Below are 25,128 nucleotides of genomic sequence, written 5' to 3'. Positions count from 1 at the left end.
TACTATTCTGCTTTTTCGCATTTTCTCTAATACTAATATTTTATTTAAGTAATGAAAATGTTTGTATTAGATTTACAATTGTACCTAACAACAATTAGAGTACATAATCATATTTTTATAGTCAGTCAGTATGTGTGCTGCAGGCCAGGGGATGAAAAGAAATAAAGTGTTGAATATCAAACTAATTTGGAACCAACTAAAATGACTTCAAGTAAAGAAAAAAGAATTCTACTGCTACAGCTAATAGCATCAGCATCAACTCAGTAAATCGCGTTGTTGGCTGTATTGGTGAGTTCCTTTGTTTTGATCATCATCATCATCATGAAGATCAATGGTAGCCATAATATCTACTGTCTGGTGAGTGTTTGCTCCAACTGCTTCAACATCAGTCAATTCAATATTTCTTGGCTGAGCTGACATTTTCATCGGCGAGTGCGCCGGAGAGTTGGGGCTAGGACTCCCTCCTAGTGTCTTGGTGGGGATGTGATCAGACTTCCCCTCCTGCTTCTTTTTTACAGCATTTTTATGCCATTGCATTAAGGCCTTCGAAGTTTGTTCATCGAAAATCGACCTCTTCATCGTTGATCCCATCTGAATACCAGGACAAAGCTTCAATGTTTACCTTACTTAAAGGTTGACATAATATCCGGAATGTGAAGACTATAACCATACCTGGGTAACAAGGGCATAGAGTGGAAGTGTGATGTAGCTGCAGAGAATTTGAGCTCCTATCCTGTCAAATTCACAACTTTCATCATGTCATTTCCAACACTTTTAAAATGGAAATGATTTCAGCAGCAAGGCATGTGTTCAGATTAAGCGCCATGGCGGTGGACTTACCCTAGAGCAACTCTTAGGTATATAAGATTTATATGCTCGTGAAAACATGAATTCAAGCCAAATTCATACTGCAGCAAAAGGAAGAATGATGATGATTAGTCATTAAATGTCAGTTTGGAGATAAGTTCAAAGAGGTGAAGATTGAGCATTACCCATATCCAGAAGAAATATGTTAGCTCAAATGCGTTCTGTACAAAACAGCTTATCAGAATACGATGATAATTATGTAATAACTCTATTTGGCCAAATGTCTAACCATGTGTAAAACAAACCTGAAACAGGACAAAGTGGATGAGAAAAAGGACCAGATGAGGCCAACCAAACCAAAAATGTTTGTCCGACACTTGAACCAGTGGTATTCCTTGTACCACAGCATGTCTTTCTTGAATTTCAACTGCCATTTGGGTTATAATTGCTTGTAGTTTTGTTCCAACAGCTAAGATTACCTTCAATTCAACCGAATCAAATGTTAACCTTTCATCTTGTCAATTATCCAATCAATTTTTTAAGGGAAGTTCCTTACAAATATAGGAAGTATAGAAACCCAGTATATGATGAGCCATCCTGCAAGAAAACAAATGTCATCATCTTCTGCTTAACATTCAGAAATTAAACATGAAATGGCTAACAGAAATTCTCAAAGAAACTTAAAAAGACGAACCATGAACATTAAAGAGCAGGAAAATCACCACAGAAGCCCAGAGTAATGGACTGCCAGGAAATGCACACAAACAGAGAATTATTACAGCTCGAGTTTGGTCTAATACTCGCTAAAGAACAGAGATTTCCAACATTTACCTGATACCGACGACTACCTTAAAATCATCTTCCAATGACCGTTTGATGTATTTCTGAAAGTCAAACTTGCTTCCAGGTGCTAAATGAACCTATAAGAATAATTCTGTTAATTTATGAATCAAAACAGTTCAATACATGATGGTATTGAAATAAATAAACTAACTGTAACTCACAGAAATGAATCCATGCCGCATTGTCAAGTAGTCAGCTTTTGTGACGGATCTGAAGAATTGTCTATAGAAGCATACCTGCAAGGTTAAAATATCCAATTACTAATCATTTCGAACTTAATGTATCGAATCACAAAATTGCACTTAGGATTTCTTTCATATTCAGCTAATTAAATAGAAAATGTTAATGATAGCATCCTTACAATGTAATGGAGGAATGGCGTTCTTGTCCAGAAACTTGTGTGGTCTCTGACAAATGATGTCTCATGGGTGAGCCTGAATCTTGTTGGATCTGTACAGCAATTTAGCACCAGACATATGAATAAAATTTACCATACTAAATAATGGAAAAACATTGCAAGTCTCAGTGGGGAGCACAGAAGAGTTAATATGAAATACCGTTCTTAGTATCATGATCCTGGGAACTCTCACGTTCCCACTCTTTCCAACCACGAATCTGCACAAAAAAGAAGGCTTGAAGGTTAAGGCTATGCCCTGATAAAAGAAAGGCTCGAATGTGTCTAACTGCAGGAAGCATTTTAAACGAAATCCAAAATGTGCACTCCACCTTTAATCTTCCAAGTGTCATTGTTATTGCACCGTAGAACACATGGAAAACTGCTAAGAAGAAAATGAAGATGTGCAATTGATGCAGTCCATTCAGAGATATCAGTGGCACGTGCCCCTAAAGAAACAGCCATACGTTTTAAGCAATGACGGAAATGATAAATGAGTCTGTTATTGAGACTTTCCAATTCACAAAATAAAGCAAAGAGTTACCGGTTTGCATCCTGCAGCTGGGGAGCCAGCTGCTAAAAATCTGCGGTCATAGAATAGAAGCCTGCGGTTATGATCCTCCTCTTTGAAAGGTTTAGAAGAATCACCTTCATGAGAGTCGCCCTTTTTCGGGCATGGCAACATTGTATTGGCAAATTTTTCACGAATGCAGATTTCAGAAATGAAGTTTTGGCTGAATGTCAGGAGTAGAGATATGAAGCCTAAAACCATAAGCTCTGCAACAACATAAAGTCATAAATATAAAGATTAGTATTAAATTGGAATTGGAAATCAAATAAATCAATTCGGTAGGAGGAAAACAGAACCTGCTTTAACTTTCTCAAGAGCCTCATACAGAGCTTTCTTGTGTCTACTTTGAAACCACTGAGATCAAAGCAGCAGAATCATTAATTTGAGAAAAGGAAGAATGTATCATGTTCTACAAAATCTCATTTCCATGATCCAACAATAAAAACAAATATTGTTGGTATATGAGTCGGGTGGCCCATCCACCAGAATCCAATTGCTTATATAGGTTTGCATGGAAGGGTGCAATGCAAACATGTATAATGGCTAAACGACAAAAACATGTATAAAAAAGACTAAACGACAAAAACAAAAACAAAAACAAAAATGGAAAATGGAAAATGCTAATCCAACATAAGAAATTGGATCAAAATAGAAAAAGTGAATGACAAACCTCTCCCGTCCAATGAAGAAACTTCTCCAAAATGATAGAGAGCAAAACGATAATAGCACAAACAGCAGCGACAGCCCATGTGGGCGTCTGGTCAAGCTCTCGAGCACCAGCGGCTCCTTCCGCCATGTTTCTTTTGATGACAAACCACAATAATTCAGCTAATGAAAGGGAAGCATTATGTTGAGCAAATTAAACCAATCTTGAAAATCAAATTGCACAAAAAACACAGGAATTATGCATTTACGTTTGTGTTATAACGGTAAAGAACCACAAATAAAACCAAAACTCTGACGGTTATTAATTAATCTAAGGCTAGCCAATTTTTTTGGCGACTCACATCCTATTTTTATTTTCTTTTTCTTTTTCAACGGACTCTTTTTCTTGCTATTATTTTATTTAAAAATTACCCTTAATCCAACATTTAAACATTTTTATCAATCGCTGTTGTGAAAAGAAATTAAATCATCAAATTCCTATTGTCAAACAGAATTATCCAACAAAAATACTCTAACTCTTCAATTATTTTGTTTTAAGAAACGCAACCAACAGCAAAGTCGTTGTAGTATAGTGGTAAGTATTCCCGCCTGTCACGCGGGTGACCCGGGTTCGATCCCCGGCAACGGCGTTTTTCATTTTTAATTTTTTTTTTTTAAATCATTATAGAGCTACAAGTAGAGCGATTGTTCAATAGGCATTTAGCTTCTGCTATTTTGTCATCACATTTCCTAACAAAAAAGTAAATCAAAACACTGCACATAAGAGTTAACGTCTAAAATCTAATGCTTCTGCCAGATTAACAACAAAATCAGTGATCCCTCAATTTCACAATTTTTTTAAAATTTTGTTAAGGCAATCTAGATGAAAATTGGTTTTGCTGAGAATCACTCGGAACAAACACGGGAAGTTGACCACCCCTTTGTGGTCTGCTCTGTTGATAATATTGACTTGATGCCGATCCTCCACCTCCGCCTCCTGCTCCTCTATCCACGTCACTTCCCAATGAACTTCCGCTTCTGGTCCCTCTACTTAGCCCCTCATTCACAAGAGGACCCCCAAAGAATATCGACTGATCAGTGTACAACAGCTCTGCTCTTGGTACCTCACTAGACAAACCAACACCCCTCGATGAAGAGGAGACAAATCGTCCTGCTTCAGGATCCCAATAAACTGAACTTCTCATATTCTCCATTGCACCAACATTTCTTCTTACAGGAACTTGAGCTGCATTTTCACGCGGTGCATTCCCATTTGGTTCGTTCCTCCTTGCTGGAGATTGATTTGTCAATGCTTGGTATATGGGGTTAAAATGATCCCTGTTCGACAGTGGGTGCTGTAATGGCGACGTTGCAAGATTCGATACATTAGCACTACTGAAGTTACTAACACTCTGCTGGCATGCTTCTATATCATCCCTGCTAGTATGACTCACATTGCTTGGTGCATAGGAATTGCTCCTCGAAGGAGATACTCCTACTCTTGATGTCCCTGTTCTACCATTTGTGTTATGAAACCCTTGATCGGTACTCATCGGACTGCTCCTTCCACTAATGTTACTACTAGATAAATGATCCGTGTCATATGGGTGATGTCTTGAACTTATGGGACGTAGCACTGATGATGATGCTCTAGCCTTAGCACCCGCTTTAATTGCCTCATTTGAATCCAATTTGGCAAGTCTCCAGGCACTGATTCGAACCGGACGCTGCGGTAGTCTTTTTCCTTTGTCGCCTTCTGGTACTGTATCAGGGTCAACTGTCGATGGTAGGCGTCCTGGCTCCAAATGTGGAATAATTTCATCCTGTTTACAGAAGATCCAATTATCGGTCGAGTATCAAATTGTCTCCAATTTTTAAAATCACATAACCATATTGGTAATAGTACCTGGTGGTCCATGAATATTCTTGGAGGAGTACACCAAGCACCTCTATATTGCAAGCTCATTCCAACAGAGCTTCTTCCACTCAAAGCAGTGACAGCTGAACTGGTTGGTGAAGACGGTAGACTTTGTTGATCTCCTCCCCCATCCACAGATGGTCCAGGCGGTTCACTTTGTGTTCTCATGGCAACAACATACTCATATGTTGTGATACCCTGCAACCATAAACCAACCAGTGTCATCATTTGACTTATAATAAATATAAAACTATTGAAAAGGACACAGGCACACAGAAGGCGGAAAAAGTAAGTGCATACCTTCCGAATCAAAATCATGTGGAAAAAGAATAGCTCTCCCAATGGAACAGTGGCAAGAAGAGAAACAGCTGTGCAGACTGCCTGTGGTCATCATATTGTTAATCTTGAATAATATGCTCCCACACTCACACAAATGGAACTTATCTAAAAATTGGGATTACTATGCTCCAAATCAACTTCAAGGAGATGAAATCATACATGTATCTACAGAATAAATGTTAATAATGGATTTAAAAAAGCATTATAAATGTTAAGAAGGTTCAGCTCGTGTCCCTAAGAACAAGTGAGCAACGTAGTTCTTCTTTTCAAGTGTACTAAGGTCCTAGTCCTGGATGATGGTTAACACAATACATTGATCACTATAGTCACATCCAGGCCAGTGTATTATGGCCTGATGTGTATCACAGTTTCTCAGTTAATCAAGGCTATTAATACAATAAGTGAATATAAGTGGGAAAAGAGTTGGGAAAATTACCACCACGCTAGCAAAAGGAGGGCGGGAGAATCCTATGCCAAGCTTCTCCGTTATTAGATGCTCCATGCCCTTTCTATCAACAAAACATCGAACCAGGACAGCAACCCCAACTCCAAATTCAACAAGCAGCTGATAGCATATGACAAGAAAGATGCACGCAAGAAAATATATTCTGTATGACTTCAGGGAATCGAACTCATAAAATAAATGGAGGAAATGAAAGGAAGTCTAAATTGTGAATTAAATTTCAAATTTTACCCAAAGAAGGCTAGTAGCCATAAGGGACACAAAGGTGATATAATTCCTCCTTCCTACACAATTGTTCAACCACTGCATCATCAAAAGAAAGATTTTATCAAGCCCATAATGCCAATATAGAACTGATGGAAAGTGGAAATAAAATTGATATCTTTGAAAACCATAACATTCATATTACCTATAAAATGAGTATCAAATTGAGAATCTTATGTGATAACGTCTTTTAGGTTGCTACCAAAGAGACGTTATCACTACGTTATCATTATGTATGATAAGCAAATATTATTAATAAATTATTGCCTATGAGAAAAAACAGCCATGACATGAGAATAGAGAGGATGAACATTTATATCTTACGCGACAGTGATGATCAAATCCATCAACACATTTGTCACAGCTTCTGCAATGTTTGCTGAACTTGCGTACCTAGGTAAAAAATAAATAAAAAGTCCACATCAACCCACAATAAGCAAGCCTCATTCAGAAAAGGAAAGAATGAGAGGGAGAGGCATAGCTCCTTAAAAGAACTGATACTCTAATCTCTCCCTGAAATGGATAGAACTATTTTTACTTATGTGAGAATGACTTTTAGCACCTGAAAAGCTCTAATTAGCAATATGCTCAAAAAAACTCATCAATGTTCTAGTTAACGAAGGGTATCAACTTTCTGAAGTTGACTCTCTAATCTATCTTATCTTCCTCTTTTTCTTCGGTACAACTTCTTACTTTGAGTGTGCGTGTGTCCAAGAACTCATTCATGAAGAACGGATCAGAGGCTTTTGAAATAAACTTTTCCGGACATACCTCTGCATTGCACAGTGTACAGAATAAAGCATCCTCCCCAGATTGTTCTTGAAGAATATCATCATCCTTGCGGCAGTCATGTTTAATAAGAAAACCGCAAAAGAAACCCCCAACTTTCGAGCACAAACTTGAACCATGTCTAGCTGATTTTCCTCCATCCTTTAACCTCACCTTGCTAGGTTCTTCAATTGAAGATACATTTCCTGGTTTAAACCATAATAATTTCATAAGAGATTGAAAAGCACATAGAACACGAGAAACTTCTATCTACCATTCATTTTTCAGCATCAAGAAAGAATTCAAAAGTCAATTCATTGACAGGGTAGAGCTCGTGTTTTTGCATCTTGATTTACGTGTAAATGGTTAGGAAGGCTGAAATGCTGTTAGCAAGCTTCTGAGGGACTGCAATTTAAGTCATTCATTACTTAGGAACTTCTGACAATTACTTTTTTCTGACTCTGCTGGTCTAAGGCACATGCCAGGAGGTTAAAGTCATCACAGTTATCAATTTGTTGAACGAAAAATTATGGACAGCATCTAGTCCCTAAGCAAGAGACGTATATTGAAAACGCCACTGACCAGGTAGATCTGTGCCATTTTGTGATTTAGGCCCTATTGTCCCATCAGCTTCCAGCATAATTCCAGGATCAGCAGGATTGATAGCGGTGGCTCGTACATAAAGAATAAATACAGCAAGAGCCTGAAAATGGTGGCAGGAGAACAAGCAAGGAAGGAACTGTGAATTGACTGTTGAAGAAATCAGGAAGGAAAAGAAAACCTATTAATGTGCTTACCAGGATAGAATAAACACTAACAGCTACATATTCATAAATATCCTTCCCAAGGAAGGGAGCAAAGAAGGCGTAGTATGCAACGGAGAGCAAGAAGAAAACTGTTATAGCCACAATCTATGCATGACAAACAGAAAAAGAAAGTTAGTATTGATTATGGCTGTCTGAGACAATAATCAAATTTATTCACATACCGACCACAAACATAAACCGCACCCAGAGAAATTCCAAGGACTAATTTAAGTTTCGACTAGGAATTTACTCATCTTTCATTATCTCCATGATTAGGTCTTTAAAATGCCCAGGCAACCAGTTCCATCTTTCACTAAGAAGTTTAAACAGGGCCAACTTATGCATTTTAATTTCTTGTGTTTGAAGAACAATGCTGTGAAATGCAGTAAAGCACGATCATACAACCCGGACTAATAAACCGAACATACAGCAAGTGAATCAAGCAACTACATTTTTTTTGAGATAAAAAATCATTTAGACAGCATTCTACATTACAATTCCTTTTGGGCTAAACTAAAAAAAGACTAGAAATGAAAAGAACATTGCAAAATATCTCATTTACTAATGCCATCGAAACAGAACAAAGCATAACAGAAATGAACCCAATTAAATATAAAAACTGAAGAGAATTATCCCAATTAAGTCTGAGACCCAGTGATTAAGCAGTGGCTTCAAAGTTCAACTATCGAACATACATAACCTAACAAGATAAAGAAAACGGTAAATGTACCTGAAAAGTATGAACCGGTAGTTGCCATCCATGACGCCTAGCCATAATGCCCAAAAAAACCCAGTCCGAAGTCCCTAATCAGCACTACCTACACTCTTAAATTCACGATTTAACAAAAATAGAACTCATTCGATGAGATTAAACATCAAAACCCATTATTTTATGGATATTCTACAACTTAGTCAAATGGGCAGCTCAAATTATACCCAGATGTTCACACAAAATTTCAGAAGTTGATTTTCGAGTTTCAGGGACTTTCATTGATCGCTGCGACCTGAGGAGAAGAACCGGAGAATTAACAAGGACCAGCAGTAGACTGTACTAATGAGTAATTATAACCGCTTTGGTGTGGTTTTTTTTTTTTTTTTTTTGGAAAATAATACCACATTGATGTCTGAACTTTTTAAATCTTTTTTTTAAGTGTTTATACTTTTATTTTGTTCATTTAAATGTTTAAACTTTGTTTTATAATTTAAGGGTTAATTCCTAAAAAATCATGAACTTTACACGAAGTTTTATTTTAATCATGAACTTTAAAAGTTGCCATTTAAAGGCACGAACTTTCATTTTGTTTCAAATCTATCGCCAAAGTAAAATCCGGTATATTTTATCGAACCAAAAATTCCTAATCCTATATACTCTAACTAAAAGATAATAAGATTTAATGTCGATTTATAATTTGGGTCTTTCATTAATGGTTTATTGAAAAATTTAATCAATGAAAATACACTGAAATGATAGATTTGAAACAAAATGAAATTTTGTGCCTTTAAATGGCAACTTTTAAAGATCATGATTAAAATAAAACTTCATGTAAAGTTCGTGATTTTTTTAGGAATTAACCCTATATTTAACTAGTGTTTATAATATGTTATAGCGGCAGCTTCTCTCTCCTTTTTTCTCTCTAATAAAAAACCCTAATCTTCAAGAGTTTAAATAGCCGACTCTTTTTTTATTTTTGTTGGAAAATTTATCGATGAGACAATCAATTTTAATATATACATGAATCAAAAATCAGAGATAGATCAAAACTGAAGATGAAATCTTTTAGAGGTTATATTAATTTTGTTTTGATACTTTTTATGATGATTGTTTTTTTTATAAAAAAATTGTTGTTGTTTTTTTTATGAAACGTTTGTTTGTTCTTTTTTTTTAATGAATGGTTAGTGAGTTTTATGTTAGACAATGAAGAGTTAGATTCTTATTATGATAGATCAGTTATATAATTTTAATTATAATTTTATAAAAAGATATGTGAATAAGGCTTTGCATCTTTTTCTATATTAGGTTATTAGAAACGATTATACTTTTTGTAAATTCTTACACTTGTAGCTGTTTGATATTAATATAAATATAAATCATAATTATTTTTAAATTTGAATTTGATTATTATTAATTAAAAAGTTAGTGGAAAAATTAAATGAAAAATAAAAATAAAAAGAGTGAATTGATAAATATTAAAATCAATTGTAATTCTTTTAAAAATAATCGTAAAAAGTGTTTCAAATTTTAAATTGAAAAACATATATAACATGTAAGAAACACTCGTTCGATATAATCAAATAAGTTCAGACACTTAAATAAATAAATAAAAAAAATATATGCATTGAAATACAAGATTTAAAAAGTATGGAAACCATTGATGCAATTTGTCCTTTTATTTAAATACTACTACTATTAATAAACGAATAAAGGATCACTTTCACCCCTGAACTTGCGTCAAAGTATCAAAAAAGTCCAAAGCTGAGAAATAGGATCACTTGTACCCTGAACTTGTGTATTTTTGGTCAAAAACCCCCCTCCCCACTCTCACCTCAGAAAGTGAACTACACTCTCCGGTTTTGAATAGTGGTTTGGTTGGCAAAGTGGTTTTTTATAGTAAAAAAGTTTAAAATAGTCCTAAATTTTTTTAAAATTTTGTCTTTTAACTCAAAATAGTCCAAAATAATAATAATAATTCTTTTTATTTAAAACTTTATATATCAAAGCAATATTAACTAAAAAAATAGAGAACCTTTTTATAATTTTTACAAACAAATTAATTTTTTTTTAAAAAAATAGGTCTCCGGCGAGGAGGAGGAGCTCCTCCTCGCCTGAGAAGAGGAGCAGCTGCTCCTCCTCGCCTGAGAAGAGGAGCAGCTGCTCCTCCTCGCCTGAGAAGAGGAGCAGCTGCTCCTCTTCTCTGAGGAGGAGCTATGCTCCTCCCCACCTGCTCCTCGCCTGAGGAGCAACGCTCCTCAGGCGAGGAGCCAACGGAACAGACCCACCGGACGGTGGGTCTGTCCTTTACTTTCAAGGACAGACCACCGGTGGGTCTGTCCTTGAAAGTAAAGGACAGACCACCGGTGGGTCTGTCCTTGAAAGAACAGACCCGACGGTGGCCTGTTCTTTCAAGGACAGACCCACCGTCTGGTGGGTCTGTTCTTGATGAACAGACCCGACGGTGGGTCTGTTCTTCAAGAACAGACCCACCGTTGGGTCTGTTTTGAACAGACCCATCTGTGGGTCTGTTCATGAACAGTGAACAGACCCACAGATGGGTCTGTTCTTCAACAGATTGGCCGGAAAAATTTCCGGCCAATCTGTTGAAGAGAGAAATTTTTTTTTTAATGTTAAAAATTTAATTTTTTAATTTTAATTTAATTAGATTTATATGGTTAATTAATATTTAAGTGTGATTAATTAGAGTTAATTGTAATTTTTATTATTTCCAATTAAGGCGCCACGTCAGCAAAGGGGCCTTTTTGAGCCGGTTTACACAAGTTCAGGGTATAAGTGATCCGGTTTTGCAGTTTTGGACTTTTTTGATATTTTGACGCAAGTTCAGGGGTGAAAGTGATCCTTTGTTCATTAATAATCACAATGTACTTTGCCGGCATGCTAGCAGTGTAAACTTTATTTTTTACATTATTGGGCCTATAGAAACCCTTATTTACACAAGCATCCAAAACGATTTCGATACTTGATTAGATTCTTATTCATTGATTATTAGTTATGGTGTCAATGTCAATTATCAAGATTTGTAACAAACCAGCAAAAATTCATCATCGTAAACGATGTAAATCTGAACTTTTTTGTATGAATGGACAAGATTAAGTAATGGCCCACCTTCATTTGATGCCAAATTAGTACAACATAATTGCAAATTTCATTATTGAAAGGGAATTTTGAGCAATAATTTTCTCATTCTGGTTTAATCAATAAGAGACCTAAATTTTGCAATTGATCACTAATTTAGTTATCTAGTTAATTAAAATATTAATATAATTTAATAATATATATATCATTAGTTCTATTATATATATGGTCGATATTTATGTAAATCTCATATAATTAGATCAACCAATTATATATTTTAATAATTTATTGTATGTGACTTATGAGAGATATCTCGCATAAATTGACCAGCGCAATGGGTAAATTGTCATGTTTAAAGTTTAAAATTCAAAAAAAAATTATGTACGTAAAAGTCTAAATGCAGATACCCAATAATTGTAGAAACTGTAATTGCTCCCAAAAAAATTAATAAAAAGGAAGTTTCTTCCTAAGATAATTTTAAAAAATCTACATTGACTTAAGGAGATGCCTGACCTCTACTAAACTATTAATTTTTACTGTTTACTTCAACATGCACTTAGATTTTTGTCCAAAGTTTACAGTTGTTGTATTGCAAATACTTTATCATCTTAATATTATATTCTAGTGGAACATGAAGTTCCAATTTTCTGTTTATTTTATTCCTCTCTTTGTCTCCTTTAAATTATTTATTTTGATTTTGAATCTTTGTGCTTTTAGATAATCTCAAACTTTTTCTTTATATTAAAATTTATAGAACAAATTACTATAACACCCTTTATATATATAGCATAATTTACATTTACATCCCTCATTAAATGATGTCATCTTCTATTTTTATTTCCGTTAACATTTTAGTTATTATATTTATTTATTTTTTAAAGTGATTCAACTAAGTTATCTAAATAAATTAAATTTAACTCTTAACTCTTAACTGTTTTTAATATAAATATAAATAAAAAATTATATTTAATGAAATTTAATGATTTAATATATATAAAAAATATTTTATTTTTTTAAATTATCTTTTTAGTTTTAAAAAGTATTGAAAGAAAGAAAAATAAAAATAAGAAAAAATTAATTTGAATTCATTTAGGTCTCATCAAAATACAATTTTAAATTTATATTTATGTGAAAATTAATTTAAAAACTAAACTCAAATTTAATATTTTTAACTAACTCATTTGACTTGGTTGACTAGAACCAAAATGAACAAAATAACTAAAATGTTAACAAAAATGATGCTTGAATATGACATAACAATCGAATTTGTTATATTTAATATTCAATAAATTAATAATTATAATAATTAATAAAAATATGAAACCAACTTCGTTTCATGTAGATAATTAATAATTTTACTATTTATTACTAATACAATTTAACATATATTTTGTATAAATATTAATTATTAGAGAGACTTTTTTTCTATATATAGTAAATCAATTTATTACAACATAATTATTTATATGGTTATGAGTAAAGCGTACTTCACATTTATTTTATTGTAACATTAAAATAAAATAACATTCATTATTTTTTAAGTTGGCGGAGCCTGGTATAAATAAATGAATCTTTAGAAAAATTCCGGTTGTCTTATGGAATTTATCTTTGAACGAATTCCACCTTTAAAATGAAAATACAACTTGTAGAAATAAAATAAATTTCATAAATTAATATTTAAAAAAAATATAGAATTCAATTTTTTATAACTTTATTTTCAAATTAACCTTATGAACATTTTATTAAAGATACATTAAATAAACAACTATCCTTATTTCCCAATATAAATTTATAAATATTCAATTAAATAAAAACATTTGAAATTAACAATATATATATTCACTAATGCCATAACTTGCCTTTCTACATCACAACTCCTTTTGTGCTAAACTAAAAAAAAAAAGACTTGAAACAAAAAGAATATTGCAACATATATATATATATATATATATATACACTAATGCCATAACATGTAAATTACAACGAAACAGAAGAAAACACAAAAGAAATGAACCCAATTAAATATAAAAACTGAAGAGAATTATCCCAATTAAGTCTGAAACCCAGTGATTAAGTAGTGGGTTCAAAGTTCAACTATCACACATACATAACCTAACAAGATAAAGAAAACGGTAAGAAATCTATAAATGTACCTGGAAATTCATTGATAATATTAGTTATGGTGTCAATGTCAGTTATCAAGATTTTGTAATCAAACCAGCAAAAATTCATCATCGTAAACGATGTAAATTTGATTTTTTCTGTATGCCTGGACAAGATTAAGTAATGCCCCACCTTAATTTGATGCCAAATTAGTACAACATAATTGCAAATTTCGTTATTGGGAGCCAGGAAAGGGAATTTTTCAGCAATAACTTTCTCATTTTGGTTTAGTCAATAAGAGAGAAGGCTTGACGTAAGAGCATCTCCACTCTAGTGCCAAAATACCTAACAATGCTATAATTTAACATTTAGTATAAAAAACACATCTCCATTGCACTTCTATTTCATGTGCTAAATTTAGCATATGCTAAATTTTGTGCCAAATTTGTTAGAAAGTTTAGCATATGCTAAATTTTATTATATCTAAATTATTTACAGATTTGCCATCAATAATAATAATCACTTATAAAACTATAAATTTAGCATTTAGTTTAGCATTTTGCAATGGAGTAAATTTCAATAATATGTGCTATATGTAGCATTTTATCTTATTTTGTGCTAAAAATAGCATAAAAAATACAACATGCAATGGAGATGCTCTAAGAGACCTAAATTTTGCAATTTATTTAGTTTATTAAAATGTTCATTTAATTTAATGATAAATAGGCAAAAGGTATAAAACATTCTCATAATTTTCCAAAAAGTACACATAAGTCCTTAAATTGTTTTTAGATACAAAAAGTTCTCGTTACTTCAAAATTAAACAATTAAATCCTCGTTGTTTTAGAAGCGGACAAATAAATCCTTTCGTTAAATATTACAGTTAATGGAGTCAGATTCATTAGAAAAAAAAGTTTAAAAATAGCCTTAATATTTTCAATAATTTTCAAATTAAACCCTTTAAAATTTTAAATTAAGGACCGGAATTTACTTTTTTCTTTTTAATAATATTAGTTTTAAAAAAACCTCTCTGGCGACCTGCTATCTGAGAACATACCCGATCATATATACTTTTAATAATTTGATCCTTTAAGTCAACTAACACCTTTAAATGACGGAAGGAAGTGTTAGTTAATTTGGATAAACATTATGGATAAAAATTTATATTTTTGAAACGTGCTGGGAGACTTAGTTAATTAGATCTTACCTCAAGCGTTTATAGAAATTATCCCTTTTAATTTTGATGTAAATCACAAGAAAATTGGTAGCTATTACAATCTATGTATCTTATAACTAAATACATTAACATTAAGATTGTTCCACAATGATAAAATAGAAAATATATAGTACATTCATAAGGATAAGCAAATTAGTAATAGTCATTTTGAATATACTTATTACCCAAACTTATTTTATTCTAACAATTTATATTGAACCCCACTCACTTATTCACACAAATAATTAAAAATTATTATATAATTCTAATAATTTCCTATACTTTTAAAGTATAATAATAGTTATTTTGAATGTCAATTAATTACTTATTTAAGCAAAACAACAACTGGAAAAATACAAAGTTTAGAGAATTGCATCCTTCAAATCTTGACAAAAGTAAAATCAGCATTATTATGTGGTTGTTGACCTTGAGCTGGATAATTTTGCAATCTTGGTTCATGTCTATGGTGACTTGATCCTTCAGACTCAGAAAGATCAGTATCAGATCGATAAGAATACATGGGAGAATTAGGGACACTTTCAATGTCCGGCTGACTGGAGCTGTACTTACGGCCATTGAGCAAATGCATAGGGGATGTACATTGGCTTGGTGTAGGACTTTCAACACTCATGAAACCTGGAGAACTTCCTCCGCCGCCCGGTTTTCTTGATTTGTTTTTATGCTTCGCCGCTTTCCGCCACATTCTGAGTGCTTTTGCTGTTTGTTGTTCAAATATTGGCTGCTTCATATGCGAACCCATCTTCCGATAGATTGTAAAAGTGAAGTTAGGTCGAGGGAAGGAAAAAAAAGATACTAACGGTAAAATGTTTTTGAAATGGGAAATGGAATCTAGAAGTACTAACTTGAGTTACTAAGGAATAAAGAGGAAAAGTTATGTAGCTGCATAGGAACTGAAGGGCAACTCCAAGAAACACCCTCACCAAAATGGCCGCCAGGTTTTCGTGGAAGCAAGATTTCAATCCAAATTCATACTGTACAAATTCCATTTTGTTAAGAAATTCAAATGAACCAACTGGACCGAAACTCTGTCAATAATTACTTACCCATGTCCACAAGAAAAATGCCATTTGAAATGCGTTCTGTTCGGTAGATGATGAACCCGTTAATTAGCAGCACTTAGTTTAGAAATACTCGAGTTATTATTCAAAGTTAGCAGGATTGTAATGATCACCTGAAACAATGTGTAATGAATTAAAAGGAGAACCCACTGGGGTCGATTAAACCAGAAGAACTTATTGTTAGGTTCGACTACAGGAGCTCCTCTTACAACTGTAGTTCTCTCTTGAATTTCTTGAGCCATCTCCATTATCACGAGCTCCAGTTTAGTACCCACCAAAAGAAGTATCTGTACCATTTAAGTTCATGTCAGTCATTTAGCCGTAGGAATATTTGCAAATAAATTTATAACCTTTACCTTGAATTGCAATTACAGACACGCTGCATTTTAATGTGGCAAGCTGCGTGATAGAATTGCAACTCGAAATAAGGGTTGCTATTTAATTTACAAATACCCCTTAACTGTATGATTCATAAGGTCAGATGGACAAATATGTAAAGTGAATCTTACGATGAAAGGCACAATCGTCAACCAGGTTAGAGTATACCATCCTGCAAAACCAACTCAAAATGTATTAATATCGGTGTGGTATGATACTTCTTTAATTTTTTATGTTCTGAGATGAGGAAGCGAAATGTAAACTGGGATTTACTGTAAACATTCAGCAGCAAGAAGATAATGGCAAATATCCAGAGTGGGAGGCTGTAGAAATTGGAAAAATGAAAAAACTGTCAGCAACTTAATCTCAAATGTCATAACCATTGCAAAATTTCAAGGATTTTGAAAGAGGAGGGTAAGAGAGTGAGATACCTAATACCCACAACCACCTTAAAGTCATCTTCCATGCATCTTTTTATGTATCTGTGGAAATCAAATTTACTATTTGGAGCAAAATGTGCCTGCAATTGTTCATCCTTAGTTAATTAGACCAATACCATCTGCCTCTAATTTCCAAGGGAGAAAATAAATACTACGTAATGGACAGAACGACGTACATTGATAAATCCATGGCGCATTGTCAAGTAATCCACCTTTGTTACAGAACCAAAGAATTGCCTAAAGAAAGCAACCTGGCAGACAAATATTTACAGTTAAAGTAGACAATCACACAAAATAGTTCAAATGTATCATAAACTCACAATCCATCTGATTCCAGGAGCTGTAGAGATGCCAGAGTGACGCTTCACAAAAGAAGTCTGATGAGCCAATCTGAATCTTGAAGGATCTGGAAATTAAACAAGAAAGAAAAGCCTATAAATTGAAAATTGGGATTTTTAGTTATACAGAAAAAGAACCAAGGCATATGCTCTACCATTAGCATACTGGTACTCTAAGGATGAGGTTTCTAACTCCCAGGTTCTCCATTTCTTCATCTGATCAACAAAATTCAAGCAGGATTACAATATCTGACAAAAATGAATGATAAGAGTTAATTAAACCAAGGCTATGAAACTTACTTTAGCCTGTGCGAGTGCTATAGTAAGGACACTATAAAGAACATGAAAAACAGCAAGAACAAATATGAATATATGCAATTGATGCACTCCTGTTTGTGAAATCAATGGGACCTTATCCTAAGAGTTGCAACAAAAAGAAAAACAGGGTAAGTTAATAAAAAGCACAATATTTAAATAGATTTATAAAAGGTGGCCGGCTAAGCTAATTACATGTTGGGTGCAATAATCATCACCGCCGGCAGCGGCTGCCAGAACTCGGTGCCATACCACATCTCCGCCAAAGGAAAGCAGCTTTCTCCGTCCATCTTCTTCTCCTCCTCCATCTCCACTATAGGCTTCCTCATAGGGCTTGCAGGGGAGCATGTTGTGCCCATATTTATCAGGAATGCATATTTTTGCAATATATTTTGTACCCACAGTAAGTAGTAGAGAAATGAAGCCTAATAGCATTAGCTCTGAAAAAGGGTAACGTTTAGTTTTAATTACCAAGCACAATATAATCTACTACAAAACAATCTGGAACTGTAGGGGGGGAAAAGTAAGTAACCAGCTTTTATCTTCTCCAAAGCTTCAATCATGGCCTTGTTATGTCGTTTTTGAAACCACTATCATATTACACAAATAAGAATATCATAATTAATATATGAGCTAGTAATTAACATATATAAATTCAAGAGTTGAGAGCATAATGTTAATAAATCATAAAAAAGATAGCAGACCTTCCCTAATGAGTGAATGCCATGCTCTATAAGAAGAGAAATGATCACAAAAACTGCACAAACTAAAGCTAAAGCCCAAGTGGGTGTCTCCTGAAGTGATCTGTCGCCGGAAGAACCAGCAGCCATGGATGCACTAAATTCCTAAAATCCAATACAGTCTAAAGAATTGGGAAAAGACAGGTAACAGCAGGGAGACAGTAACTATGGATTGCAAGTTTAGTGTGAAATAAAAATGACAAGAATAGCGTGTTATTTTAATTGTACATTGTCATAGTTCCATTAAGTTGTCATATAGCATATGTTTTTTGTAAGAGAATTGAACAACAACCTACCGATGCAAGAAATGAAGCCGGCAGGGCAGATAGACAGTTGTAATGTAGCAAAAGATAAAATAGAGAATGTTGTCAAATCAGCAGAAGCCGGCTTACTTATCCCACATTCCAAGCAAAATGAATATGCATTGATTCCCATCGGATGACTTTGATTCTGATTGGACGAAACCTTGATTTCTCTGAACTGTGCATGCTTCACCAATTTGATACTTCTGAAGCTCAGCTCTTTATTAATTCCTGATAGAATACCCAACTACCATTTGTAGAAGCTAACTAAGCTCACCTCCACCTAATTTTTTTTATCAATGGTAACTCTTCAGCAGCCTGATTGAATCAAGCTTTCACCCATTTCATGGTTTTTTGGACGAAAGATTAAAAAATATGAGAAATTTTACTATCTGCGTCAAATTGCTGTTTTAAAAGAACTAAAAAAAAGGGAAAGAATTTGTGTCGGATTCTTATAAACCACTTTAAAACAATTACTGTACATCCCAAAATTTGTTTCTCAAGTTACATAAGAGTAATCAAGAGCTTTAAGTTCTCTCCCCTCTCTCTCAAATAGAAAACCCTAGCCGTCAAGCGTTTTTCCTTTTGTTTTTCGCTCGGCTGCCGTCAATGGTTTATTTTTACCGTTGGCGGTAGCCATTTCTTTTTTATTGCTTTAGAATAAAATAAATAACCGACTCCTTTTCATCTTTTTCATTTTGGTTGGTAAATGAACGAAGGATCATTTTACCCCCCGAACTTGGCGCAAAGTATCAAAAACGTCCAAATTAGCAAAACCGGATCACTTTTACCCCGAACTTGGCAAAACCGGTTCAAAAACCCCCCCAATGCTGATGTGGCACTAAATTTGAGAGTGAGATTCCAAAATACCAATTAATCATAATTAACTCCTAATTAATCCAGGGGCCTTTTTGAACTTTTTTCAAAAAAAAAATCAATTTTTTTTTAAATTTCCGGCGAGGAAGAGCTCCTCGCCGGAGAAGAAGAGCTGCTGCTTTGGCGTCTGTTCTTTGAAGAACAGACCGCCGGAGTCTGTTCTTTGAAGAACAGACCCACGTCTGTTCTTCGAAGAACAGATCCAGGTCTGTTCTCTGTTCTTCCTCAAGAACAGATCCATGGGGTCTGTTCTTGAGGAAGAAGAACAGACCCCAGGTCTGTTTTTTTTTTAAAAAAAAATTAAAAAAAAAATTAATTTATTTTTGTTAAAAATGTTAATTTGAGGGTTAATTTGTTGTATGTAATGAAATTTGTGGGTTAATTTGTGATATAAATTTTAAATTAAAGGGATTAATTTTTATTTTTTTTAATTATTAGGTATTAATTTAAAATGTTTAAAAACAATAAGGACCATTTTAAACTTTTTTTTTATCAAAAACCACCTTAGAAAACCGAAACCACCATCAAAACCGGAGAGTGTATCTCACTCTCTTTGGTGAGAGTGGGGAGGGGGGTCTTGTACCATTTTTTACAAGTTCAGGGTAAAAGTGATCCCGTTTTGCTAATTTGGACGTTTTTGATACTTTGTGCCAAGTTCAGGGGGTAAAGTGATCCTTTGTTTGTTGGTAAATCTATCGACGAGGCGTATCAATTTCAATATATATCAAATAAAAAATCAGAGATGGATCAAGACCTTTCAGAATTGAAGATGAAATCGTTATAGGTTATATTAGTTTTTTTTTATAATTATTTTATAGCGATTGCCTTTTTTTTGAAAGTTTTGTTGTTCTTTCTATATAAAAGATTTGTTGTTTTTTTATGAAGAGTTTGTGAGTCTTTTGTTAGACAGAAAAGGATTGGAACTTATTGTGTTAGAGCATTTCCAAAAAACTCTTTAAAATTGCCAAACTCTTTAATTTAGAGAGTTTGGCAACAAACTAAAACTCCAATGGACTCTTTATTTTTTAAATTTAGAGAAGAGAGTGAAAATGGCTCTCCACATGTAGAGAGCAATTTTCACTCTCTACTTCAAATTTTAAAAGATCAACTTTTAAATTTTAAAAAATAAGTTAGTTAGTTTTACTTTAAAATATAATATTAATAATTTTTAATACAAAAACTAAATAAATAAGTAATTTAAATAAAAATAAATTTATATTATTAATATATATTATTAGTATTACTTTTTATAAAAATTAAATTAAATTAAAATATTATCATTAAAAAAATTATTGAATTAATATTATTAATATTTAATATTTTTATTATTATCTGTAAAAATTTAGAATTTAAAATTAAATTTAGAGAGCTCATTGGAGTAAAAATAAAAATAGCACTCTCTATTTTAAAGATGCTCTTTATTTTACTAAAGATACTCTTTAAAATAAAGAGCACCATTGTAGATGCTCTTAGAGCAGTTATGTAATTTTGATTTTATTTTGTTAGGCGATCTGCGAATCAAGGTTTATATCTTGTTCTATGTCAGGTCATTAGAAACGGTTATACACTTTCTGAATTCTTACACCTATAACTGCTCTTTATTATTAATGAAAGATTATTCGATTGTCAAAAAAAAAGTTAAATAAGTTATTTTAATTCTTTTTTATCAACTATGTTAGAAAATGTCTGTTTCATAATAAGTCGCTTTTAATTTTTTTAATCAATTAGATTCCAAAATTTGTGTTTCGGAGTTTAATAAATCACATATTTGAGGTGTATAAATTATCGATATTTGATTTTGAAATACAAATTCTGGGATTTAAAAGTCTAAAAGGATTTATTTATCTTCAAAATTTATATTTAATTAATTAAAAAAATTAAAAATAATTTATTTGATTTCGAGACACAAACTCGAAAGCCAGACTACCACTTTTAGAAATGCAAAAATCTTAGGGATTATTTGACTTTGAAATATAAATTTTGAGATTAAAAGTTAAAAAGAACTCATTTGACTTTAAAATACAAATTTTAGAAATTAATTGACTAAAAAAATTAGATATAATTTATTTGATTTCAAAATACGAATTTAGAAGCTGTATTAACCTTTTCTAAAAGTAAAGAGGAAATTATTATTTTTTTTAATTTTTTTTTATAAAAGATACGCTATCTACTAATAACCTACCAATAATCTGCTAACAAGGCGTATTTTTGTAAAAGAGAAAGATTAGAGCATATTTTTGTAAACATTTAACCGAATACGAGTATTTTTGTTATAAATAAGTTCAAAGTAAAAAGGCTCAACGGCCTAGTTTAGAGAGTCAGCAGCCCATGAACACTTGTTTTAGTCAAAGAGATCTACGGTAAAAAAACCTTCGAGTGCATTTTAAGTAAATTGAGGGAAATGTAGCGAATCATTTGTGACACTGAAAGCGAAGCATAGATATCATCGATTCTCACCTGATTTTAGCATACAAAAATTACAATCTATTCATAATAATAAAGTTTTTCTTGTATTAGCAATGACTGCAATTTCACATTCTTTACTTCTTACGAGAAATCCTGCGCTGCTTCAGCCTCCTTCACCTGGTAATATGAATAATCCCGTTTCTTCTTGATAATTTTGCTTCTTTTTAGATCTTTTTCCACTGTAATAATCACTCTTCTTTGCTAATATGTTTATGATATTACCAATGCTATTAAATTTATTTATATATAAATATGCCTCAACGATCTGATTCCAGTTAGTGGACAGACAGCGGTCAGGACAATCCTTTGTTTTTTTTTTGTATCAGATATGCTATTATGTTTCGAGATTTGAGTTCAGCGACAATAATATACTGGAGAAATCGTAAAATGAATAAAAAGTACTTTAAATTGACGTTTTGAAAGCATCTTAATTCTTAAGTTTGGTGTTTTTGTTTGTTTGAATGCTTTTAGTTTGATGTATTTACTAACTATATGTGGTTAGGTTATGGTGCCCCTGCCAGGTTGCAATTAAGTTTGAATTGTCCAGGGAAAGTGCAACTTGCCAACTCCAGAAGGTCACTCACTGTCAGAGCTGCAAGGTATTACTCTTTTACGATACCGATATGCTCTTTGCTTGCTGGATACACAGTTGGAATTTGGAGAAGTTTAGCTTAATGAAATGAAAATTAGTGGAAGGGCTTGGTCTTGGTGGATGAAATTTAACATTCTTAAACCAGCCCCTTTTCTTTTCAATTTTACAGTCGACTTACTGAGGATAGGTTATGTTTTCGGTTCATGAAATGAGCAAGGAATAGAATAGCTATTTTGTATAGAATAATTATTTCTTGCTTTGGTTCATGTCATAAAAATTTCATGGAACTGTCATTCCATGTAAAGCATAGTTATTCTATTCCTTAGAAATAGCTAATCTATTCCTCGCCTATTCCATTCTGCGAACCAAACATAGCCTTAGAGGCTTCATTTTACTGAGTATACCCAACCCGTGCTGGTTAATCTATCTGTCTATCAATTCTAAGCTACTGGGCTCCTAGCTTTTGTTTCTTTATCTAAATTTTTTTACTTGATAGTGATGGTGGAAGGTCAAGTGGTGCGAGTATCTTCGTCGGCGGATTTGTTTTGGGAGGACTTATAGTTGGTGCACTTGGATGTGTCTATGCACCTCAGGTTGAATTCATCCCCTGTTATTGTTATGTTTTTCAGTCATAATTTTCTTAGGCGTCTCCTAATTTTGTCATATGCTGAAGTGGATTAATATAACAAATGGATGGAAGTGTTGATGCCATAATAATTTGTTTCACTCCTAGACTCCTAGTCTTAATCATTTTCCACTATTACCAGATCCAAAACTACTGCTATGAATCACTTGCAATGGGAAGTAAATGTTGTTTTTTTATTCTGTACAGATAAGCAAGGTATTAGCTGGTACTGACCGAAAAGATCTTATGAGGAAACTCCCTAAATTCATTTATGATGAAGAAAAGGCTTTGGAGGTGAGCTTTCTGTTCTTGTGTTTGTCTTCAATGTCAATTCCTGGCATTTATTATAGTGAACCGACTCATGCAGCCATGCTTTTGCATTACAATTATATTTTAGTTTTGTACTTCTGTTTTACTTTTTTTCCCTTCTAAAGCATATTTATAATCATTGTGCAATGTCCATGTATATTATTGTTGTGAATTTTGCTGAATTTGTTCTCACTTCTGGTGTGTTTTAACTAGTCATTCCTTGTCCAATTATTTGCTAATCATAGTCCTGAAACAGATGGGATACTTAGAAGTTTCTTGTGTTTCCTTATCATGATCACATGATAGCGGTAGCACTTGTTATCATATGGGATGCGTAATAACACTGTGCTCGACAACTTTCTCTATCAACAAATAACTCTAGTTTTTTAATTTACAGAAAACTCGAAAAGTACTAACTGAGAAGATAGCACAGCTGAACTCTGCCATTGATGATGTTTCTGCTCAGCTCAGATCAGAAGATTCCCCAAATGGAGTAGCGGTGAATGATGAACTGGAAGCTACTATATGATATGACCACTGTTTATGCTACAGTATACCTCTGCTCACCCACTAGGAATTTCATACAAGGAATAATATACATTCTGATTGTAAGGTGTTCTCTTCTTCTTGCTGAGCGCTGACGTGGTTAATGATTGATTATTTTGTGGTCGCTCGAGTGGGTACATATATTTTTTCTTTGACTTGTATGCTGCGTAATTTTGGACTTGGATTACTTCCATGTACTAGTTGTATTTCGGACTGCTTATGTGTGCATGAAATGAGGAAGTATATGATTGCAAAGTTTAATACAATTGTTCCTCCCTGTTTGGATTGGATTTTGAATGCAGAATTCTTTGTGATTAGGCGTTGAAGGAAATTAACACAAATGCGAAAGGCCTAATCACTCAAAAACCCCTCACCTTTAAACTTTTTTTCAATTCCACCCCGACGTTGAAAATTTGTCAATTTTACCCACTTTTGAATTTTCCGTTTTCAATTGTACCCCAATATTTTAATTTTTGTTAATTTTTTTACTTAAATGATGAAATCATTCAATTAATTAAGTCTAAACATGAAATTAAATTCTTTTTTATTCAAAAAAGTACAAATAAGTCCTCTATTTTTAAAAACTAACTAAAAACCATAATCAAATTAACACTAATTTAAATTCTTAATTAATTTAACTAAATTTAAATAAATTTTAAAAATATACAATTAATATATGCGAGACATGGAGAATATTTTAAACAAATTTCCAAATGCAAAAGATGTTAATTTAATTTTTCAGGGTACAATTGAAACACAAAAATGCAAAATAGGGTAAAATTGACAATTTTTCAACGTCAGGGTATGATTGAAAAGGGGCTAAAAGGTCGGGGTTTTTTAAGACATTAGGTCAATGCGAAATGTACTTTTATGAGCACAAATGTCTGAAGCAGCCGAGATAGACTGCTGATTTATTTGGCCCCTTCAGTTTCTATTATTGTTAAATGTATAACAGTTCTGTCCTTTAAAAGGCTCAACAGACAGATAAATCCATTTATCTGCTAATCCTCTTTACAGCCTGAATTGACATTGATATTCTCCATTCCCGAGTGTCCTCAACCACTCACATCAGCTTCTCCATCAGCCAGAAAATAAAAAGGGATAGGAAAAAATATCTAACATACAAAGATAAGTTCACATGTTGAAAGAAAAAAAAAAACCCGGCCGATGACTGGTG

General features: G+C 33.1%; 4 protein-coding genes and 1 non-coding gene across 7 annotated transcripts; 2 read left to right on the top strand and 3 right to left on the bottom strand.

The window, feature by feature from the left end:
• Nucleotides 1–20: 20 nt before the first annotated feature.
• On the bottom strand, nucleotides 21–3,672 carry LOC126656960 (MLO-like protein 9). The gene is made up of 15 exons (XM_050351590.2): nucleotides 3,286–3,672; nucleotides 2,912–2,969; nucleotides 2,589–2,821; nucleotides 2,377–2,493; nucleotides 2,208–2,265; nucleotides 2,012–2,100; nucleotides 1,812–1,886; nucleotides 1,639–1,727; nucleotides 1,502–1,551; nucleotides 1,364–1,404; nucleotides 1,113–1,286; nucleotides 993–1,028; nucleotides 841–908; nucleotides 673–733; nucleotides 21–591 (listed from the first exon to the last, which is right to left on the bottom strand). Exons 1-15 carry the CDS (start codon nucleotides 3,409–3,411, stop codon nucleotides 256–258), a joined length of 1,611 nt encoding a protein of 536 aa, XP_050207547.1. The 5' UTR covers nucleotides 3,412–3,672; the 3' UTR covers nucleotides 21–255.
• A 166-nt stretch (nucleotides 3,673–3,838) lies between these two features.
• Nucleotides 3,839–3,910, top strand: TRNAD-GUC (transfer RNA aspartic acid (anticodon GUC)). Its single transcript has one exon. It is a non-coding gene; the product is annotated as a tRNA-Asp (tRNA).
• Nucleotides 3,911–4,047: 137 nt separating this feature from the next.
• LOC126656935 (protein S-acyltransferase 21) lies at nucleotides 4,048–8,865 on the bottom strand. Of its 2 annotated transcripts, XM_050351567.2 has the most exons (11): nucleotides 8,755–8,858; nucleotides 8,549–8,636; nucleotides 7,810–7,923; nucleotides 7,595–7,715; nucleotides 7,016–7,218; nucleotides 6,569–6,637; nucleotides 6,212–6,283; nucleotides 5,954–6,082; nucleotides 5,479–5,559; nucleotides 5,167–5,376; nucleotides 4,048–5,083 (listed from the first exon to the last, which is right to left on the bottom strand). In XM_050351567.2, the coding sequence occupies exons 2-11, from the start codon at nucleotides 8,591–8,593 to the stop codon at nucleotides 4,130–4,132; spliced, it is 1,998 nt and encodes a 665-aa protein (XP_050207524.1). In that variant the 5' UTR covers nucleotides 8,594–8,636; nucleotides 8,755–8,858; the 3' UTR covers nucleotides 4,048–4,129. The 2 variants fall into 2 exon arrangements, with proteins under 2 accessions (XP_050207524.1, XP_050207519.1); XM_050351562.1 differs by having other exon boundaries at nucleotides 8,549–8,865.
• Nucleotides 8,866–15,187: 6,322 nt separating this feature from the next.
• Nucleotides 15,188–19,092, bottom strand: LOC126656953 (MLO protein homolog 1-like). Of its 2 annotated transcripts, none has more exons than XM_050351581.2 (14): nucleotides 18,200–19,092; nucleotides 18,028–18,085; nucleotides 17,691–17,935; nucleotides 17,481–17,597; nucleotides 17,336–17,396; nucleotides 17,163–17,248; nucleotides 17,019–17,093; nucleotides 16,834–16,922; nucleotides 16,676–16,725; nucleotides 16,534–16,574; nucleotides 16,138–16,311; nucleotides 16,010–16,045; nucleotides 15,809–15,937; nucleotides 15,188–15,705 (listed from the first exon to the last, which is right to left on the bottom strand). In XM_050351581.2, exons 1-14 carry the CDS (start codon nucleotides 18,323–18,325, stop codon nucleotides 15,325–15,327), a joined length of 1,668 nt encoding a protein of 555 aa, XP_050207538.1. In that variant the 5' UTR covers nucleotides 18,326–19,092; the 3' UTR covers nucleotides 15,188–15,324. The 2 variants fall into 2 exon arrangements, with proteins under 2 accessions (XP_050207538.1, XP_050207542.1); XM_050351585.1 differs by having other exon boundaries at nucleotides 18,628–19,092.
• Nucleotides 19,093–21,875: 2,783 nt separating this feature from the next.
• LOC126660140 (uncharacterized) lies at nucleotides 21,876–24,248 on the top strand. The gene is made up of 5 exons (XM_050353488.2): nucleotides 21,876–21,999; nucleotides 22,382–22,478; nucleotides 22,968–23,064; nucleotides 23,304–23,390; nucleotides 23,803–24,248. Exons 1-5 carry the CDS (start codon nucleotides 21,933–21,935, stop codon nucleotides 23,932–23,934), a joined length of 480 nt encoding a protein of 159 aa, XP_050209445.1. The 5' UTR covers nucleotides 21,876–21,932; the 3' UTR covers nucleotides 23,935–24,248.
• The last annotated feature ends 880 nt before the right edge of the window (nucleotides 24,249–25,128 follow it).

Source organism: Mercurialis annua, linkage group LG1-X (genome assembly GCF_937616625.2).
Source record: "Mercurialis annua linkage group LG1-X, ddMerAnnu1.2, whole genome shotgun sequence".
In the NCBI taxonomy this organism is placed as follows: Eukaryota; Viridiplantae; Streptophyta; class Magnoliopsida; order Malpighiales; family Euphorbiaceae; genus Mercurialis; species Mercurialis annua.
Note: the sequence above shows the minus strand (reverse complement) of the source record. Positions and strands in the feature narration are given on the sequence as shown.

What these genes read in the sequence shown, in the direction of transcription:
- LOC126660140 (XM_050353488.2), top strand. Translation starts at nt 21,933, where the DNA reads ATGACTGCAATTTCACATTCTTTACTTCTTACGAGAAATCCTGCGCTG. An exon ending in GCTTCAGCCTCCTTCACCTG is followed by an intron (nt 22,000 to 22,381) that starts GTAATATGAATA and finishes ATATGTGGTTAG; the next exon opens with GTTATGGTGCCCCTGCCAGG. An exon ending in CTCACTGTCAGAGCTGCAAG is followed by an intron (nt 22,479 to 22,967) that starts GTATTACTCTTT and finishes TTTACTTGATAG; the next exon opens with TGATGGTGGAAGGTCAAGTG.
- LOC126656960 (XM_050351590.2), bottom strand. Translation starts at nt 3,411, where the DNA reads ATGGCGGAAGGAGCCGCTGGTGCTCGAGAGCTTGACCAGACGCCCACA. An exon ending in CGCCATTCCTCCATTACATT is followed by an intron (nt 1,887 to 2,011) that starts GTAAGGATGCTA and finishes TTAACCTTGCAG; the next exon opens with GTATGCTTCTATAGACAATT. An exon ending in AAGGTAGTCGTCGGTATCAG is followed by an intron (nt 1,552 to 1,638) that starts GTAAATGTTGGA and finishes ATTTCCTGGCAG; the next exon opens with TCCATTACTCTGGGCTTCTG.
- LOC126656953 (XM_050351581.2), bottom strand. Translation starts at nt 18,325, where the DNA reads ATGGCTGCTGGTTCTTCCGGCGACAGATCACTTCAGGAGACACCCACT. An exon ending in CATTTTTCTTGTGGACATGG is followed by an intron (nt 15,938 to 16,009) that starts GTAAGTAATTAT and finishes GAATTTGTACAG; the next exon opens with TATGAATTTGGATTGAAATC. An exon ending in TTTATTCCTTAGTAACTCAA is followed by an intron (nt 15,706 to 15,808) that starts GTTAGTACTTCT and finishes ATCTATCGGAAG; the next exon opens with ATGGGTTCGCATATGAAGCA.
- LOC126656935 (XM_050351562.1), bottom strand. Translation starts at nt 8,593, where the DNA reads ATGGCTAGGCGTCATGGATGGCAACTACCGGTTCATACTTTTCAG. An exon ending in AAATGGCACAGATCTACCTG is followed by an intron (nt 7,219 to 7,594) that starts GTCAGTGGCGTT and finishes GGTTTAAACCAG; the next exon opens with GAAATGTATCTTCAATTGAA. An exon ending in TGGCTACTAGCCTTCTTTGG is followed by an intron (nt 6,083 to 6,211) that starts GTAAAATTTGAA and finishes ATATGCTATCAG; the next exon opens with CTGCTTGTTGAATTTGGAGT.